Source organism: Anomaloglossus baeobatrachus, chromosome 12 (genome assembly GCF_048569485.1).
Source record: "Anomaloglossus baeobatrachus isolate aAnoBae1 chromosome 12, aAnoBae1.hap1, whole genome shotgun sequence".
Lineage (NCBI taxonomy): Eukaryota > Metazoa > Chordata > Amphibia > Anura > Aromobatidae > Anomaloglossus > Anomaloglossus baeobatrachus.
Window position 1 is genome coordinate 34,418,899 of NC_134364.1, and position 20,965 is coordinate 34,439,863.

At 47.0% G+C, this 20,965-nt stretch overlaps 1 protein-coding gene across 1 annotated transcript in view; it reads left to right on the forward strand.

Annotated features, from left to right (window-relative positions):
* LOC142258517 (uncharacterized) overlaps positions 1 to 20,965 on the forward strand; it is a 163,936-nt gene that overhangs the window by 83,745 nt on the left and 59,226 nt on the right. The window contains exons 15-16 of the mRNA XM_075331139.1: positions 9,392 to 9,505; positions 15,368 to 15,487. Coding sequence (XP_075187254.1) covers positions 9,392 to 9,505; positions 15,368 to 15,487 — 234 coding nt within the window. The remainder of the gene's footprint in view (positions 1 to 9,391; positions 9,506 to 15,367; positions 15,488 to 20,965) is intronic.

The window sequence follows — 20,965 nt, forward strand, 5'->3', positions numbered from 1 at the left end:
AAAAACACCAAAAAGGAGCCAAGACAAATGATATGTGCACACACAGAATGTGGTGAGCCTTCCTCATAAAGATGGCTGCAGCCGAGGTGCAAGATGCTGATGTCACAGCCACTCAACCTCCACACTAGGGGGGAGGGGCGGCTGCTTAGCATAGGACATGCACACTAATAAGGCTTGCACTGGGAGCCCATCATATAATGAGTGAAATGCACAGTGTCTGAACTGTGACCTATAAATGACGCCAGAAACCCAGGTCAGGCGGGCTAAACAGCACTATATAGGTGCATCTCGCACGGATACACGAGACGCACAGTGTCTGAATAGTGGCCTATAAATGACGTACAACACCAGGTCAGGCAGGTCAGTTAGCACTATGAGTACATAACACATGACAGGCTCACCATTTAACCACCTGAATTCAAAAGGTCCACACACATCCTGCAAAAATGGATAAAATGTGCCATACCTCAAATAGTGAGATATTAGTTTATATTTTGGCCCAAAATATGTAAGCTCGCAATCCGTTCGTCAAGGATTCTCACACTTGCGAGTCCCTACTAGAGATGAGCGAACCGGTCGCGGTTCGGCTCGAGGTCGGTTCGCCGAACGGGGGTCCCGTTCGAGTTCGGTTCGTCGAACGTTCGACGAACCGAACTCGAGCCAATAGGCTATAATGGGAGGCAAACACAAACACATAAAAATGCATTATAAATGTACACAAACAGTTAATAAACATTGCCATAACACTTACCGGTCCTCGCGATCCCTTCTGCACTCTGTCTCCTGCCGCTATTCCATCCGATGATCGCTGAATCCTCCCGGTGACGGCACTGCCAGCAGAGAAGCAGGACCTATCGAGACGTCAAAATAGCCATGTGACCAGTCACGTGGCTATTATCTCATTGGCTACAGACTGGTCACATGACTATGACGCGTCATGTAGGACCTGCGAGTGCATCTCTCCGGTACACGGTGCACATATGTGTATCGCCGTGTACCGGCGACATGCTCTAGCACACGGTCGACTCCCTGTTCCGTTAGGGACCGGCTGACACAGCCGGTCATTAACGGAGATCACCGTTGCCATAGCAACGCAGTTAGCGGTGACGTCACCGCTAACCGCAGCTCCGAGAGCACCTTTGCTATGGCAACGCGTCTGTCAGCGTTACCGCTGTTACCGCTGACAGCCAGCACTGATCACTCACGGAGTGAAGGCTGCACGCTGCTTCCCGATTGTAGTGAGGATTGTACTGAGGATGAGGTTCCCCAGCCCCAAGTGATGGGCTGGTGAACCTTATCCTCACTACAATCGTCACTACTACTACACTAGTGAGTATTGTACTGAGGATGAGGTTCCCCAGCCCCAAGTGATGGGCTGGTGAACCTCATCCTCACTACAATCGTCACTACTACTACACTAGAAAGAAAGAAGACAGAAGACCATGGATCGTGGAGGGCTGACAGGGGGTAATAAAGATGGAGTCTCTAATGTGTCTGTGTATTTATTTCTATTAAAGTATTTTTTCTCTGTGTGGTGTCTTTTTTTTAACCCTTTATTGGAGATTCTTAATGGCCGGGTCAAACGTGCCTGACATTAAGAATCTCTGGCTTAATACTGGCTAGTAAAACAAAGCCAGTATTAACTCATGATTACCCAACAAGCCACCCGGCTCCAGGGCTGTTGGAAGAGTTGGATACAGCGCCAGATGATGGCGCTTCTATGAGAGCGCCATTTTCTGGGACGGCTGCGGACTGAAATCCGCAGCAGAGGCGCCCAGAAACCTCGGGCTAACCTGTGCTGCGGATTCCAATCCCCAGCTGCCTAGTTGTACTCGGCTGGACACAAAAATGGGGCGAAGCCCACGTCATTTGTTTTTTAATTATTTCATGAAATAAGTGAAATAATTAAAAAAAAATGGGCTTCCCTATATTTTTGGTTCCCAGCCGGCTACAAATAGGCAACTGGGGGTTGGAGGCAGCCCGTGGCTGCCTGCTGTACCTGGCTAGCATACAAAAATATGGCGAAGCCCACGTCATTTTTTTGGTGGGCAAAAAACTTCTGCATACAGTCCTGGATGGAGTATGCTGAGCCTTGTACTTCTGCAGCTGCTGTCTGCTCTTCTCCATACAGACAGACAGCAGCTGCAGAACTACAAGGCTCAGCATACTCCATCCAGGACTGTATGCAGAAGTTTTTTGCCCCCTGAAAAAATTATGTGGGCTTCGCCATATTTTTGTATGCTAGCCAGGTACAGCAGGCAGGTACGGCTGCCCCCAACCCCCAGTTGTCTATTTGTACCCGGCTGGGAACCAAAAATAAAGGGAAGCCCTTTTTTTATTATTTCATGAATTTCATGAAATAATTAGAAAACAAATGACGTAGGCTTCGACCCATTTTTGTGTCCAGCCAGGTACAACTAGGCAGCTGGGGATTGGAATCCGCAGCACAGGTTGGCCTGAACTTTCTGGGCCCCACTGCTGCGAATTGCAGTCTGCAGCCGCCTCAGAAAATGGCACTTTCATAGAAGCGCCATCTTCTGGCGCTATATCCAACTCTTCAAGCACCTGCCTGCTATACCTGGCTAGCATACAAAAATATGGCGAAGCTCACGTCCTTTTTTTTGTAGTTTTTTGGCAAAAAAAATAAAAAATGCTTCCCTGGATTTTCCATTGCCAGTGAAGGTAACACCAAGCAGTGGGGGTTAGCAGCCAGTAGCTGCTTGGATTACCCTTAGCTAGCAATACAAAAAATGCAGCGGGAGCCCATATATATTTTTTTTAATTATTTATTTAAATAACTAAAAATAAAATGGGCTTCCCTGTATTTTGATTGCTGGACATCACAGTGCTGTAAAAATAAATCTTTAAAAAAATGACGTAGCGCTCCGCGGTATTTTTGATTCTCAGCAGATAAAGCAGACAGCTATGGGTTGCCACCCCCATCTGCCTGCCGTTACCTTGGTTGGCAATCAAAATACAGGGAAGCCCATTAATTTTTTCTATTTAAAAAATAGTTAAAAAAAAAATGACGTTGGGTCCCCCCATTTTTGATAGCCAGCTAGGGTAAAGCAGACGGCTGTAGCCTGAAAACCACAGCTGGCAGCTTTACCGTGGTTGGGGATCCAATGTGGAGGTCCCCTCAGGCTCTTTTTTATAATTATTTTATAAATATTAATAATTACACAATAAAAGTAGGGTCCCCCCCAAATTAGATCACCAGCCAAGGTAAAGCGGACAGCTGTGGTCTGGTATTCTCAGGGTGGGAAGGTCCATAGTTATTGGGCCTTCACAGCCTAAAAATAGCAGGCCGCAGGCACCCCAGACGTGGCGCATCCACTAGATGCGCCAATCCTGGCGCTTCACCCCAGCTCATCCCGTGCCCTGGTGCAGTGGCAAACGGGGTAATAAATCGGGTTGATACTAGCTGTAAAGTCACCTGAGATCAAGCCCAGCAGTTTGTGATGTCATGGCGTCTATTAGATACCCAACATCATAAACTGTCAGTACTAACAAAAAAAAAATCGACAAAAGAAATTTATTTGAAAAAACAGTCCCCAAAACATTTCCACTTTCACCAATTTATTGTAAGAAAAAAAATAAAGGGGTCCCACGATGACTCTGGACCGTCTAGAATATCGGGGGGGGGGGGGGGAGACACTCAGGGAACGTATCCCCCATTTTCTAGGAGTGCGGACCCTTCATGTGAGGAGTGTGGGTGCAATGAATCTGCACTCACTCTCCCCGGGTCCACAGCAGCAGAGTCCATGTCGTAATGGTTGCTACCAAAGCTGCAATGCCCTGCTCATGAGGTAAGGGCATGCCTAATCAGGAGAACTACTGTAGAGGAAGCTCTGCTCACTGGTATATAGGTGCTCAGAGGTAATAATAGATAAAATTAGTGAGTAACCTCGGCACAAAAGTCACAACGGATAGTAATGCAAAATCACTCTTTATTGGTCCGTATTAAGAAAAAATTTTTTTCATAAGCATATATGTTTTTGTCCAAAACAAGTTACAAATGACGTTTCGGCCTCAGCCTTCGTCAGATTGCACTTATCTGCTTGTAATCATGAAAAATGACAATAATCAGTATCACATAAGAGTGAGAGAACAATAACATAAACTCGAACAATGTAGAGGTACAATTGGGATGCAGCAAAAAAATTGCAACACAGCAAGAAATGAAACACATGATACAAATGTCATAATACAGTACAAGGACAATATAGTAATGACAAATATGGGGTCAGAGTAGGCTTAGACAGCTCTGGTACGAAAGAGATGTCAATCATAAAGTAACATGTGCAGTAGGTGTAGAGCTACAGTATGCATGGCAGAGCTAATGGGTAGACTGACTATAGAAAAAGAACGGAGAAAAAGTGGAGAAAAAAGTGGAGTAAAAATGGAGAAAAAGTGGAGAAAAAATGGAGAAAAAAATGGAGAAAAAAATGGAGAAAAAGTGGAGAAAAAGTGGAGGAAAAAGTGGAGAAAAAAATGGAGAAAAAAGTGGAGGAAAAAGTGGAGGAAAAAGTGGAGAAAAAGTGGAGAAAAAGTGGAGAAAAAGTGGAGAAAAAGTGGAGAAAAAGTGGAGAAAAAGTGGAGAAAAAAATGGAGAAAAAGTGGAGATTAAATGGAGAAAAAGTGGAGATTAAATGGAGAAAAAGTGGAGAAAAAGTGGAGAAAAAGTGGAGAAAAAGTGGAGAAAAAAATGGAGAAAAAGTGGAGAAAAAGTGGAGAAAAAGTGGAGAAAAAGTGGAGAAAAAGTGGAGAAAAAGTGGAGAAAAAAAATGGAGAAAAAGTGGAGAAAAAGTGGAGAAAAAGTGGAGCACCCTTTGGTGCTTTTCATGTGGCACTAAGGGGTGCTTAGCTTTGTATTTAGCCAAAAAAATGAAAAAAAAAATGACGTAGGGTTCCCCCTAGTTTTGTAGCCAGCTAGGGTAAAGCAGACGGCTGCAGCCTGCAGACCACAGCTGGCAACCTCACCTTGGCTGGTAATCCAAAACTGAGGGCACCCCACGCTGTTATTTTAAATTAAATAAATAATTAAAAAAAACACGTAGGGGTCCCCCAAAATTGGATCACCAGCCAAGGTAAAGCAGACAGCTGGGGCCTGATATTCTCAGACTAGGGAGGTCCATGGTTATTGGACTCTCCCCAGCCTAAAAATAGCAGGACGCAGCCGCCCCAGAAGTGGCGCATCCATTAGATGCGCCAATCCTGGTGCTTCGTCCCAGCTCATCCTGCGCCCTGGTGCGGTGGCAAACGGGGTAATATATGGGGTTAATACCAGATGTGTAATGTCACCTGGCATCAAGCCCTGGGGTTGGTGAGGTCAGGCGTCTATCAGATACCCGACATCACCAACCCAGTCAGTAATAAAAAAAAAATAGACGACAAACACATTTTTATTTGAAAAAACACTCCCCAAAACATTCCCTCTTTAACCAATTTATTAGAATGAAAAACAAATCCAGGTCTGCTGTAATCCAAGGGGTTCCCATGACGATCCACACTGTCCCAGTCAATGAAGAGCAGGATGTTCCCCATTGGCTGGGAGAGCAATGCAGTGACCTGAGCTAACATCAATGGGTCAGCCCAGGTCACTGCAGGGGATGACAAGTGCTGCTGTCAGCGAGGCACATTACCTGCGCTGATCTCCAGCACACTGACAGCCCCTGTCACTGAGTTCAATGACCGGCGCCTTCACACCAAGTATCGCGAGAGGCCCGTGACGTCACCGCTAGTCAGTCTCGGGTCGGAAGCGAGAGGTGATGTGACAAGCGGCGGCCATGGAGGACAGTGACAGCGCTGAGGTCGGGATGGCGGGACTTCATCACCGCAGGTAAGCCGAGCGGGACCATGTGTGTGTGTGTGTGTGTGTGTGTGTGTGTGTGTGTGTGTGTGTGTGTGTGTGTGTGTGTGTGTGTGTGTGTGTATGTGTACATGCCGCGGGCAGGAGGGGGCGGAGCGAGCTGAGCGGGGAAGTGTGGGCTTCCTGCACGTAACTAGGATAAACATCGGGTTACTAACCAAAGCGCTTTGCTTGGATACCCGATGTGTATCTTGGTTACCAGCTTCTGGCAGGCTGCCAGCGATGGCTCCTGCACACTGTAGCTGTAAAAAGCCCTGCTTTTTGCTGCTAGAACTGTTCTCGAACGTATCTAGAACTATCGAGCTTTTAGCAAAAAGCTCGAGTTCTAGTTCGATCTCGAACAGCCCCAAAATCACTCGAGCCTAGAACTGGAGAACCTCGAACCGCGAACCGCGCTCAACTCTAGTCCCTACACTGAATTAGTTAGAAAAACCACAATGAACTATATCAAAATTCAGGTGGTTAAAGTTTATGTAACAAGACTCTAACAAGAATTCAACCACACGTACAGTACGGACCAAAAGTTTGGACACACCTCATTCAATGAGTTTTCTTTATTTTCATGAATCGTAGATTCACATTGAAGGCATCAAAACTATGAATTAAAACATGTGGAATGAAATACTTAAAGTGTGAAACAACTGAAAATGTGTCTTATATTCTAGGTTCTTCAAAGTAGCCACCTTTTGCTTTGATCACTGCTTTGCACACTCTTGGCATTTTCTTAATGAGCCTCAAGAGGTAGTCACCGGAAATGGTCTTCCAACAGTCTTGAAGGAGTTCCCAGAGATGCTTAGCACTTGTTGATCCTTTTGCCTTCACTCTGCGGTCCAGCTCACCCCAAAACATCTCGATTGGGTTCAGGTCTGGTGACTGTGGAAGCCAGGTCATCTGGCGTAGCACCCCATCACTCTCCTCCTTAGTCAAATAGCCCTTACACAGCCTGGAGATCTGTTTGGGGTCATTGGGGTTGTAAAATAAATGATGGTCCAACTAAACGCAAACCGGATGGAATAGCACACCACTGCAAGATGCTGTGGTAGGCATGCTGGTTCAGTATGCCTTCAATTTTGAATAAATCCCCAACAGTGTCAGCAGCAAAGCACCCCCACACCGTCACACCTCCTCCTCCATGGCTACTTTGAAGAACCTAGAATATAAGGCATATTTTCAGTTGTTTCACACTTTTTTGTTAAGTATTTCATTCCACATGTGTTAATTCATAGTTTTGATACCTTCAATGTGAATCTACAATTTTCAGAGTCATGAAAATAAAGAAAACTCTTTGAATGAGCAGGTGTGTCCAAACTTTTGCTCTGTACTGTACATTTAATGCAAAGACTCAATATTTATAGTGTTATCCCTTATATTTCAAGACATCTGAACTTCACCCTGGCAGCTGGATATCAGTTTCTAGACCAAATCTTGATTGATGACCCATTCTTACCTAATCCGTACTCAGAGTTGACCACAATTCCTGTGTTTTTGTTTGTCCTCCTGCTTTTTGAGGATTGACTTCAGGTTCTGAATGGTATGAGATCTGGGGAGTTTCCTGGCCATGGACCCAAAATGTCAAGTGTTGCTCGCCAAGAGCCACTTAGTTATCACTTTTCCTTTGTGACATGGTCTCCATTATGCTGCAAAAATCATGTTTCATTATTTAATTGTTCATGGAAGGTTGAGGGAAGTTCTTCTTGGAGGATGTTTAGATCCTATTCTTTAATGACAACTTTTTTTTTACTGCCATGAATAGTCACCTCCCAAAAAATAGTAAAGGTGAACAGAAAGTAATATGTGTCTCAAAACTGTACCAGTACAGGCTACAGCTCACTGCAAAAGACAAGCACTTTGTCCCCCAAAAAATGATGGTTCTCTGAAAATGGCAGCACAAAAACAAATTTTATTATTATTGTTTTATTTTACAAAAGCAATAAAAAAAAATCAACACAATCAAAGTGACCACCAGAATAGTTATTTATGCCGCATGATGAATGGTGCACAATTCGAAAAGTAGCAGACTGTCACACAGAGTTTTGCACAAACTTCGCTGACTGTCATGGTGATGTTGGCCACTGTTCAGATTGCAGATTCTGACACTCCACCCGATGGTTTCTCCGGTGTCTGCGATCAACACAGGTAGACTCCAGTGTCGACCTGCTGTGTGCTGATTCATAGGCAGGCTATCAAGAGTTAATCTCTGCTGGTCTGCTTGCTCCTTTGGTTATATGTTGTGTGGAGGCCTATCCCATCTGCAACCCTCCCATTTAAGCTGGTAGAAACCTTCCACCCATGCCAGCTATAGTTTATTTTATGTTGGTCTGTGAGGTGTGGTGTCCCAGACTAATTCGGGCGTCACACGAGACGATCTATCGTGCGATGCATCGTCGGGGTCACGGTTTTCGTGACGCACATCTGGCATCGCTTGTGACGTCGTCCCGTGTGACACCTATGAGCGTCTGTAAACGATCGCAAATCGGTTACGAATTGCGAATCGTGTACAGGTCGCTCATTTTTAAAAAATCGTTTATTCTACTTTGCGCCGATTGTTAATCGTACCCGGGGTAGCACACAGCACACCGGGGACGATGAACACAGCTTACCTGCGTCCCGCGGCTCCCGCCGGTTATGCGAAAGGAAGGAGGTGGGCGGGATGTTTACGTCCCGCTCATCTCCGCCCCTCCGCTTCTATTGGCTGGCCGCTGTGTGACGTCGCTGTGATGCCGAACGTCCCTCCCCCTTCAGGAAGTGGATGTTCGCCGCCCACAGCGAGGTCACTCAGCAGGTAAGTACATGTGACATCGGTTTAACGACTTTGTGCGCCACGGGCAACTAATTGCCCTTGTCGCACAAATGACGGGAGCGGGTGTGATCGCTCGTTCAATCGCACGATAGATTGTACCGTGTGAAGCCCGCATTACTGGTGAACGTTGTGCTCATCGCTTGGTGCGGTTGTGGAGTTTACCTCTGTTTTGTAGCTTCATTCCTGCTCTTTTTTTTTTTTTTATCTGAACCTCTTATTGTCTTTACCTTTGTGTGTACATGTTGTGTGATATAGTATAGGTTTTCCTTTGTCTGTCTTTATCTGTGGGTTTCATCACACTCCTGTCCCGTCCCTCCCGAAGGGGAGAGGGAATCAGCTCAGGACTGGTGAGGAGCAGGACCAGGAAGGAGACTCAGACCTCTCCACCATCAGGAGTATCCTTAAGATTAGGGATAGCATAGGGCAACTAGCTTGAGGGACAGCTTAGTCTTCGTTATCCCATAATCATCATGACACAGAATTGCTGTTTTTTCCATTCCCTACTGGAAAAAAAAAATACATTTTATTTTAATAAATGAAAATTAATAAAAATTAAATTTATCTCAAATGATAGCAATGAAAATTATAACTCATCCTGCAAAAAAACAAGCAATCGTAGCTGTTTGGGCGGGGATTATTGTTACACGCATGGGAACTTTGTGTTCGTTGTGGACAGGCTTCCATTACACCACACATAATCAATGCTTTGTCCATTCCAGGCATATAAATTGGCAATTCAAGACTTAACAAAGGCAGCAGAGTTGGATCCATCTTGCTCCCTTGTGTATTACAACAGAGGCGTTTGCTATCATCAGATCAAGATGTATGAAGAGGTAGGATGATGAGAGCCTGGATTACAGGACCGTTAAGACACATGTTTATTGATAAAAAGCAGCAACCTTAACCCTAAACCCTAACCCTAAACCTTCACATGATATGGCTTTAGATTATCAAGTGATCTTAAAATTAAAGTTTTTGTCTCATGACGGAGAGTTAAGGGTGCTTTATACGCTGCGACCTCGCTAACGAACTCGTTATCGATGCAACACGCCAGATCGCACATACAATTTTTCCGAGATCGCACATGTGACCGGCGCTACAAAAATGACCGATGTGCGATCTCGGCAAATCTTATCTGCGATCTGGCGTGTCACATCGCTAACGAGATCGCTAGCGAGGTCGTAGCATGTAAAGCACCCTTTTTGATAAATCCATAGGATATGCAAAGTACGTCACACATATTGTTGTGTTTTTTTGTATATACACCAGAACATTACTAATATTAATGCCAATGTGCTCATCAACTACTACTACTACTAGTCAGATGCATGGCAATTGAATTTTCTTTTAGTATGCCATAACTGTTAAGGCCCCATTACACGCAACGACATTGCTAACAAGATGTCGCTGGGGTCACGGAATTCGTGACGCACATCCGGCCTCGTTAGCGACGTCGTTGCGTGCGACACCTACGAGCGACCGCTAACGATCCAAAATACTCACCACATCGTTGATCATTGACACGTCATTCATTTTCAATATGTCATTGATTTTCTGGGACGCAGGTTGTTCGTCGTTCCTGAGGCAGCACACATCGCTACGTGTGACACCCCGGGAACGACGAACAACAGCGTACCTGCGTCCTCCAGCAACGAGGTGGGAGTGACGTTTATGCGGCTGCTCTCCGCCCCTCCGCTTCTATTGGGCGGTCGCTGTGTAACGTCGCTGTGACGCCGCACGAACCACCCCCTTAGAAAAGAGGTTTGCTTGCCGGCCACAGCGACGTCTTTAGGCAGGTAAGTATGTGTGACGGGGACTAATGATATTGTGCGCCATGGGCAGCGATTTGCCCATGACGCACAAACGACGGGGGCGATCGTTAGCGATGTCGCAGCGTGTAAAGCAGCCTTAAGTCATTGGAATAATTATTTAAAGTAGCTCTTGCAGGCACCTTTTCATCACCACATCTGGAATGTGATTGGTTGGCAATTGCAAATAGAGCTGCCAGCAGAGGATCTTGATGATTTGCCCAAGTTCTTTTAGCGTGGGAGAACATTGCTTCGACAGCCATTAGTAACCTCATTGATAGCTGTCAAAGAGTATAAAGGGTACTTTACACGCTGCGATATCAGTACCGATATCGCTAGCGAGCGTACCCGCCCCCGTCGGTTGTGCACAACATCGCTAACACCCGTCACATGGACGTACCTTCCCTGCGACGTTACATTTGGCCGGCGATCCGCCTCCTTTCTAAGGGGGTGGTTCGTGCGGCGTCACAGCGATGTCACACGCCAGCCGTCCAATAGAAGAGGAGGGGTGGAGATGAGCGGGATGTAACATCCCGCCCACCTCCTTCCTTCGGCATTGCCGTTGGACGCAGGTAAGGAGATGTCCGTTGTTCCTAAGGTATCACACATAGCGATGTGTGCTGCCGCCGGAACGACGAACAACATCGTACCTGCAGCAGCAGCGATATTAAGGAAAGGAACAACGTGTCAACGATCATCGTTTTTGCGCTCCTTGATCGTCGCTCCTTGGTGTCACACGCTGCGATGTCGCAATCACAGCGCCGCCCATATTCTCGTGCTTGTGACACACGTCACCAGCGATCCTGGCGTGGGCGGCACCTCGTGCGCAGTGGGCGGCGTCCTGATGGATGAAATGGAGCGTGGGGGGGCGGCGTAAATCTGCTGGAGGAACAGCAACGGTCAGCAGAGAGCCCGCCCCCATGGACGATTTACAAAATTTACATAGCAAAAGGTACAAGTTTATAAAGTATTTAATTTGGTTTAAAAGGGGCCACAAAAAGTATAGAAACCTGCTAGAATGCCGCCCACGAGCTGCAGAGGGGGAAACTTTTAGGTTTCAAGCTAAATTTCTGATGACAGGTTCCCTTTAAATTTATTTAGTTGGAAAAAGCAAGTCAATTGTAAACTTGTTTCATGCCATATATCTGCTGTCCTTCTCGTGCTGTTAAAGCTTTTATCTTTCACAATGTACAGCTGCTTTTATTAATCTTACCAGTTACTTATTTAGTGAATTTTCCTCTCTTGTTGTCCTTTTTTCTCCCACAAGACTCTGAATTCTCCATGGTTTAATGTGAGGACCAAAGCCTCGATTTGACACTGAAATATTGCAGATATGAATTCTGCTGCGCAATGAAGACGCTGCAGGATTATAGGAGTCAGAGTGCAGATCATATGGGAATTACCCGAATGGAGTGGATAATTATTAGTGATGAGCGAGCACAGCCATGTTCGCTACTCAAAACAAACATTTTGATCATCGGATGAGCTCAACTCATTTACTGAGTATGATGTAACTCTACCAGGAACTCGAGCATTTTTCTGAAAAATATTCCAGAAAATGCTCAAGTTGCACATTGACTTCCATTATACTCAGTACATGAGTCGCGCCCATGCAAGCGTCCAACTGCTCATTACGAGTACCGAGCACCCGAGCATAGTAGTGCCCGTTCATCACTAGTTAATGTATGGGTATCAAGCACCCGAGCATGGTAGTGCCTGCTCATCACTAGTTAAAGTTACTAGTTAATGGTAGTGCTCACTCATCAATAGTTACGAGACCAAGCACCCGAGCATGGTAGTGCCCGCTCATCACTAGTACCAAGTACCTGAGCATGGTAGTGCCCGCTCATCACTAGTACCAAGTACCTGAGCATGGTAGTGCCCGCTCATTACTAGTACCAAGTACCTGAGCATGGTAGTGCCCGCTCATCACTAGTACCAAGTACCTGAGCATGGTAGTGCCCGCTCATCACTAGTACCAAGTACCTGAGCATGGTAGTGCCCGCTCATCACTAGTACCAAGTACCTGAGCATGGTAGTGCCCGCTCATCACTAGTACCAAGTACCTGAGCATGGTAGTGTCCGCTCATCACTAGTACCAAGTACCTGAGCATGGTAGTGCCCGCTCATCACTAGTACCAAGTACCTGAGCATGGTAGTGTCCGCTCATCACTAGTTAAGAGTACCCGAGCATGGTAGTGCTCGCTCATCACTAGTCAAGAGTACCGAACATGGTAGTGCTCACTCATCACTACTTCCAAGTGCTGAGTATGATAATGCTCACTAATCACTAGTTGCGAGTACCAAGCACCCAAGTATTGTAATGATCAATCATCACTAGTACAGAGCACCTGAGCATGGTAGTGCCCGCTCATCACTAGTTACAAGTATCAAGCACCTGAGCATGGTAGTGCTCGCTCATCACTAGTTACGAGTACAGAGCAGCCGAGCATGGTAGTGCCCGCTCATCACTAGTTACGAGTACAGAGCAGCCGAGCATGGTAGTGCCCGCTCATCACTAGTTACGAGTACAGAGCAGCCGAGCATGGTAGTGCCCGCTCATCACTAGTTACAAGTATCAAGCACCTGAGCATGGTAGTGCTCGCTCATCACTAGTTACGAGTACAGAGCACCCGAGCATGGTAGTGCCCACTCATCACTAGTTACCAGTACAGAGCACCCGAGCATGGTAGTGCCCGCTCATCACTAGTTACAAGTATCAAGCACCTTAGCATGGTAGTGCCCGCTCATCACTAGTTACGAGTACCGAGCACCCGAGCATGGTAGCGCCCGCTCATCACTAGTTACAAGTATCGAGCACCTGAGCATGGTAGTGCTCGCTCATCACTAGTTACGAGTACTGAGCCCCCGAGCATGGTAGTGCCCGCTCATCACTAGTTATGAGTACTGAGCACCCGAGCATGGTAGTGCCTGCTCATCACTAGTTACGAGTAATGAGCCCCCGAGCATGGTAGTGCCCACTCATCACTAGTTACAAGTATCGAGCACCTGAGCATGGTAGCGCCCGCTCATCACTAGTTACAAGTATCGAGCACCCGAGCATGGTAGTGCCCGCTCATCACTAGTTACAAGTATCAAGCACCTGAGCATGGTAGTGCCCGCTCATCACTAGTTACGAGTACCGAGCACCCGAGCATGGTAGCGCCCGCTCATCACTAGTTACAAGTATCGAGCACCTGAGCATGGTAGTGCTCGCTCATCACTAGTTACGAGTACTGAGCCCCCGAGCATGGTAGTGCCCGCTCATCACTAGTTATGAGTACTGAGCACCCGAGCATGGTAGTGCCCGCTCATCACTAGTTACGAGTACTGAGCCCCCGAGCATGGTAGTGCCCACTCATCACTAGTTATGAGTACTGAGCACCCGAGCATGGTAGCGCCCGCTCATCACTAGTTACAAGTATCGAGCACCTGAGCATGGTAGTGCTCGCTCATCACTAGTTACGAGTACTGAGCCCCCGAGCATGGTAGTGCCCGCTCATCACTAGTTACAAGTATCGAGCACCTGATCATGGTAGTGCCCGCTCATCACTAGTTACAAGTATCGAGCACCTGATCATGGTAGTGCTCATTCATCACTAGTTACGAGTACTGAGCATCCGAGCATGGTAGTGCCAACTCATCACTAGTTACCAGTACAGAGCACCCGAGCATGGTAGTGCCCGCTCATCACTAGTTACAAGTATCGAGCACCTGAGCATGGTAGTGCTCGCTCATCACTAGTTACGAGTACTGAGCCCCCGAGCATGGTAGTGCCCGCTCATCACTAGTTACAAGTATCGAGCACCTGATCATGGTAGTGCTCATTCATCACTAGTTACGAGTACTGAGCACCCGAGCATGGTAGTGCCCGCTCATCACTAGTTACGAGTACTGAGCACCTGAGCATGGTAGTGCCCGCTCATCACTAGTTACAAGTATCGAGCACCTGAGCATGGTAGTGCTCGCTCATCACTAGTTACAAGTACTGAGCCCCCGAGCATGGTAGTGCCCGCTCATCACTAGTTACAAGTATCGAGCACCTGAGCATGGTAGTGCCCGCTCATCACTAGTTACAAGTACTGAGCACCTGAGCAAGGTAGTGCCCGCTCATCACTAGTTACAAGTATCGAGCACCTGAGCATGGTAGTGCCCGCTCATCACTAGTTACAAGTATCGAGCACCTGAGCATGGTAGTGCCCGCTCATCACTAGTTACGAGTACAGAGCACCCGAGCATGGTAGTGCCCGCTCATCACTAGTTACGAGTACAGAGCACCCGAGCATGGTAGTGCCCGCTCATCACTAGTTACGAGTACAGAGCACCCGAGCATGGTAGTGCCCGCTCATCACTAGTTACGAGTACAGAGCACCCGAGCATGGTAGTGCCCGCTCATCACTAGTTACGAGTACAGAGCACCCGAGCATGGTAGTGCCCGCTCATCACTAGTTACGAGTACAGAGCACCCGAGCATGGTAGTGCCCGCTCATCACTAGTTATGAGTACTGAGCACCTGAGCATGGTAATGCTCGCTCATCACTAGTTACGAGTACAGAGCACCCGAGCATGGTAGTGTCCGCTCATCACTAGTTACGAGTACAGAGCACCCGAGCATGGTAGTGCTCGCTCATCACTAGTTACGAGTACAGAGCACCCGAGCATGGTAGTGCCCGCTCATCACTAGTTTACTTAACAATATGTACATTACTATTAAATAATTGGCTAACCTTTTTTCTGAGGGTGCCAATTTAAAATGTAACAGATGGCATTGTTTTAGCGATTTTGGGTACAATCTACTCAATCAAAATGACCTCACTTTATGATGCTGGCACAATATGCTGTGAAATATTGTGGCGTCTGTTTCACCTTTACGGTATAATTTTGCAGGCGCTGAAGGATTACAGTATTGTTCTTCTTCTTGGAGGGTGGAAGGAAGTAGATGTGAAGGTTCTCGTGAATCGTGGATTACTGTACCTAGAACTGCATGACTATGCCAATGCACTGGAGGTACTGTATGAAGTCATACATTATTCATGAAGCATACAAAAAAACTCATTGGTGTACCTAATGCACCTAGTTTAGTGACATTTATTGGGATTTTTGGATCAAATATAATGAGTAGATATGGATCAATGCACAACTATTGGCAAGAGTCATTTCTGCTTTCTTTGGTTCTGAATAACTTATGCAAAAATTGTGGAAAAACTACATTATATACTGTCAAAATAGAGAACCATAATGAACAATAAAAATCCCATGTATTTGTTATCTATAGTTCAGTATACTCATATGAGCGCATTACCAGCAGATAACTGCGAGCAGTAAAATGCTAATAAATACAGATAATGACCTTCTCAATGGCCACCAGACTCCGTAAAATAAGACACATCTACATTTTCTTTGTTTCAGACACTGAATGATTGTCAGAATATCTTTAAGTTGTTTTTTGCTTGTTTACACGATTTTTTAAGAAATATTTTTGGCTATGTTTTTTTCCATATAATGATCTTTATTAAAAAAGATTAGTAATCTTGCAGTTTTCACACTGGCCACTGGGGCTTTTGTAGACTCACACTTCTTGTTTTTTTTCTGGAGAAGTTTTCAGCAGGCTCATTATCATCAGAGGCAGGATTACAATGATAGTAACATCTCTATACACAGCTGATAACCCAGAATCCACTGATCACAATATGTGATGTTGCCGCTGACTCTTTGCCTTGACCTTTGTACACACACATTAGATGCTTCAATACAAAACATCGGGTTGGGGTTTGACCAATGTAGCTAATGTACATGTGCTGTTTCCTGAAACAAGGGGAAGATAGAGTTTAAAATGTCCCCAGCAACCAATGGGAAAATTGCAAGTATTCTTTTTAAAGTACCACTCCAGCATATTTTTCTTATTTCCCCTGTGGAGTGGTGCTTTAAATCTAAGTGCCAAGTCTTATACTCACTTACTGCCATCTTTATCTTTTTCAAGCCCCTCTCTCGTTGGTCTCCGGTGATTTGTGACATGCCGGCAGCTCCAGTGTTTCATGGAGCGCGCCATGGGTCACAACCCTCTACATTTCTATGAGAGCCTAAGGCAGGCTTTGCACACTACGACATCACAGCTGCGATGTCGGTGGGGTCAAATCAAAAGTGACGCACATCCGGCGCCGCTGTCGATATCGTAGTGTGTAAATTTTTTTTTATACGATTAAAGAGCGCAAAAGCGTCTAAATCGTACCATCGGTGTAGTGTCCGACATTTCCATAATTTGGGAAGGACCGATGGTACGATGTTGTTCCTCGTTCCTGCGGCAGCACACATCGCTGTGTGAGAAGCCGCAGGAGTGAGGAACATCTCCTACCTGCGTCCTGCGGCTCACGCCGGCTATGCGGAAGAAAAGAGGTGGGCGGGATGTTTACATCCCGCTCATCTCCACCCCTCCGCCGCTATTGGCCGCCTGCCGTGTGACGTTGCTATGACGCCGCCCGACCCGCCCCTTAATAAGGAGGCGGGACGCCGGCCAGAGCGACGGTCGTAGGGCAGGTGAGTGCATGTGAAGCTGCCGTAGCAATAATGTTCGCTACGGCAGCTATCACAAGATATCGCAGCTGCGACGGGGGCGGGGACTATCGCGCTCGGCATCGGAGCATTGGCTTGCGATGTCATAGTGTGCAAAGTGCCCCTTAGTCTGGCTCTCATAGAGATGCACTGAGGTTACGGTCACAAGATGGCGCTGCGAGATCAGAGTGGCGGTAGTAAAAGGTGAAAGTACAGGAAGGTGAGTATATGAGAGGGGGCAGTGGACTTTGTTTTTTCAGTGCTGGAGTGGTGCTTTATATCTACCTGTTTGGAGTAGTGCTTTAATACAGATTGTGATATGTACAAAACCATTGCCAAAAATATTTAAAAATACATTTAACACAGAAACGTGATTTAAACAATGGGTAATTTTCTGATGACAGCTTCCCTTTATAAGATACAGCTGAAGTACCCGGGCGTGTTGCCCGGGATAGTAACTGTCTCTCTTCGAGTTTCTGTCTGTCTCTGTGTGTCTGTCTGTCTGTATCAGTTTCTCTGTATCAGTCTCTCTGTCTGTCTCTCTCTTTCTCTGTCTGTCTCTCTCTGTCTGTCAGTCTCGTTCCCCATCTGTCTCTTTCCAGGTCTGTCTCTTTCCAGGTCTGTCTCTTTCCAGGTCTGTCTCTTTGCCCGGGCTGTCTCTTTGCCCGGGCTGTCTCTTTGCCCGGGCTGTCTCTTTGCCCGGGCTGTCTCTTTGCCCGGGCTGTCTCTTTGCCCGGGCTGTCTCTTTGCCTGGGCTGTCTGTCTCTCTCTCTCTATCCGTCTCTCCACCGACATCTTATTACCTCACACATAAGCTTCTTATACCGACACTTTATTTTGTTCCTATAGCAACCACTGACAGTTGCTATTAATAGCCTGTAGCTCCCACCTCCATTCAGTTTAATGGAGACATGTTTTTTGGAGAATAACGGTAAAGCGCGGGGTTAAATTTTCCTGTGAAAACATAGTCTATGACGTTCCCTGAGTCACATGGGGAGTCTGTGCAAAATTTCGTGATTGTAAATGTGACGCTGCGGATTCCTTTAGTGGACACACACATACACACACACACACACACACAGACACACACACACACACACGTACACTCAGCTTTATATATTAGATATGCCTCAAAGTTTTTTTGCGCATTTTACTCCAGCGGACCCTGGATGAAGACTGGCATCAAAAGTGCTACTGTGGATTTACATCTTAATCTCTTTATATCCTGACACATTACATGCTCTTGCAATACATCTTATCAGTAATTTTTTTCATAGAGCTGCTGTTCTTTGTGGTCAGTCGCCCCTTTTATCGACGTGGCACCTGCCTTGCTCTCCTCCAATGCATGTATTGTGATTTGTGCCATCACTCACATGGGCGGCTGGAGTGCTGTTACTCACAGATCATGCATGGTGCAAACAGCGCTCATCAGGAATAAGCATCAGATGACCTGTAGAGGGAAGAGCAGGTCCATGAGGATCATTGATGAGCGGGCACTACCATATTCAGTACTCGTAACGAGCAGTCGTATGCTCAGATGTGCTCATCTCATGTACCGAGTATAATGGAAGTCAGTAAGGAACTCGAGCATGTTTGAGTTCGCCATTGACTTCCATTATATTCAGGTACTTGAGTCGCGCCCATCTGAGCATCTGACTACTCATTATGAGTACCGAGCATGGTATTGCCCGCTCATCACTAGTTACGAGTACAGAGCACCCGAGCATGGTAGTGCCCGCTCATCACTAGTTACGAGTACTGAGCACCTGAGCATGGTAGTGCCCGCTCATCACTAGTTACGAGTACTGAGCACCTGAGCATGGTAGTGCCCGCTCATCACTAGTTACGAGTACAGAGCACCCGAGCATGGTAGTGCCCGCTCATCACTAGTTAAGAGTACTGAGCACCTGAGCATGGTAGTGCCTGCTCATCATTAGTTACGAGTACTGAGCACCTGAGCATGGTAGTGCCCGCTCATCACTAGTTAAGAGTACTGAGCACCCGAGCATGGTAGTGCCCGCTCATCACTAGTTACGAGTACTGAGCACCCGAGCATGGTAGTGCCCGCTCATCACTAGTTACGAGTACTGAGCACCCGAGCATGGTAGTGCCCGCTCATCACTAGTTAAGAGTACTGAGCACCTGAGCATGGTAGTGCCTGCTCATCATTAGTTACGAGTACTGAGCACCTGAGCATGGTAGTGCCCGCTCATCACTAGTTAAGAGTACTGAGCACCTGAGCATGGTAGTGCCCGCTCATCACTAGTTAAGAGTACTGAGCACCCGAGCATGGTAGTGCCCGCTCATCACTAGTTAAGAGTACTGAGCACCCGAGCATGGTAGTGCCCGCTCATCACTAGTTACAAGTACTGAGCACCCGAGCATGGTAGTGCTCGCTCATCACTAGTTACAAGTACTGAGCACCCGAGCATGGTATTGCCCGCTCATCACTAGTTACAAGTACTGAGCACCCGAGCATGGTAGTGTCCGCTCATCACTAGTTACGAGTACTGAGCACCCGAGCATGGTAGTGCCCGCTCATCACTAGTTACGAGTACAGAGCACCCGAGCATGGTAGTGCCTGCTCATCACTAGTTACGAGTACAGAGCACCCGAGCATGGTAGTGCCCGCTCATCACTAGTTACGAGTACTGAGCACCTGAGCATGGTAGTGCCCGCTCATCACTAGTTACAAGTACTGAGCACCCGAGCATGGTAGTACCCGCTCATCACTAGTTACGAGTACTGAGCACCTGAGCATGGTAGTGCCCGCTCATCACTAGTTACGAGTACTGAGCACCCGAGCATGGTAGTGCCCACTCATCACTAGTTACAAGTACTGAGCACCCGAGCATGGTAGTGCCCGCTCATCACTAGTTACCAGTACAGAGCACCTGAGCATGGTAGTACCCGCTCATCACTAGTTACGAGTACTGAGCACCTGAGCATGGTAGTACCCGCTCATCACTAGTTACGAGTACTGAGCACCTGAGCATGGTAGTGCCCGCTCATCACTAGTTACGAGTACTGAGCACCCGAGCATGGTAGTGCCCGCTCATCACTAGTTACGAGTACTGAGTACCTGAGCATGGTAGTGCCCGCTCATCACTAGTTACGAGTACTGAGTACCTGAGCATGGTAGTGCTCACTCATCACTAGTTACGAGTACAGAGCACCTGAGCATGGTAGTGCCCGCTCATCACTAGTTACGGGTACAGAGCACCAGAGCATGGTAGTGCCCGCTCATCACTAGTTACGAGTACAGAGCACCCAAGCATGGTAGTGCCCACTCATCACTAGTTACGGGTACAGAGCACCCGAGCATGGTAGTGCCCGCTCATCACTAGTTACGAGTACAGAGCACCCAAGCATGGTAGTGCTCACTCATCACTAGTTACGAGTACTGAGCACCTGAGCATGGTAGTGCCCGCTCATCACTAGTTACGAGTATTAAGCACCCGAACATGGTAGTGCCCGCTCATCACTAGTGACTAGTACCAGAGCATGGTAGTGCTCGCTCATCACTAGTTACGAGTATCATGCACCCGAGCATGGCCGTACCCGATCATCACTAGTTACGAGTATCAAGCACCCGAGCATGGTAGTGCCCACTCATCACAAGTTACGAGTACTGAGCACCCGAGCATGGTAGTGCCCGCTCATCACTAGTTACGAGTACTGAGTACCTGAGCATGGTAGTGCTCACTCATCACTAGTTACGAGTACAGAGCACCTGAGCATGGTAGTGCCCGCTCATCACTAGTTACGGGTACAGAGCACCAGAGCATGGTAGTGCCCGCTCATCACTAGTTACGAGTACAGAGCACCCAAGCATGGTAGTGCCCACTCATCACTAGTTACGGGTACAGAGCACCCGAGCATGGTAGTGCCCGCTCATCACTAGTTACGAGTACAGAGCACCCAAGCATGGTAGTG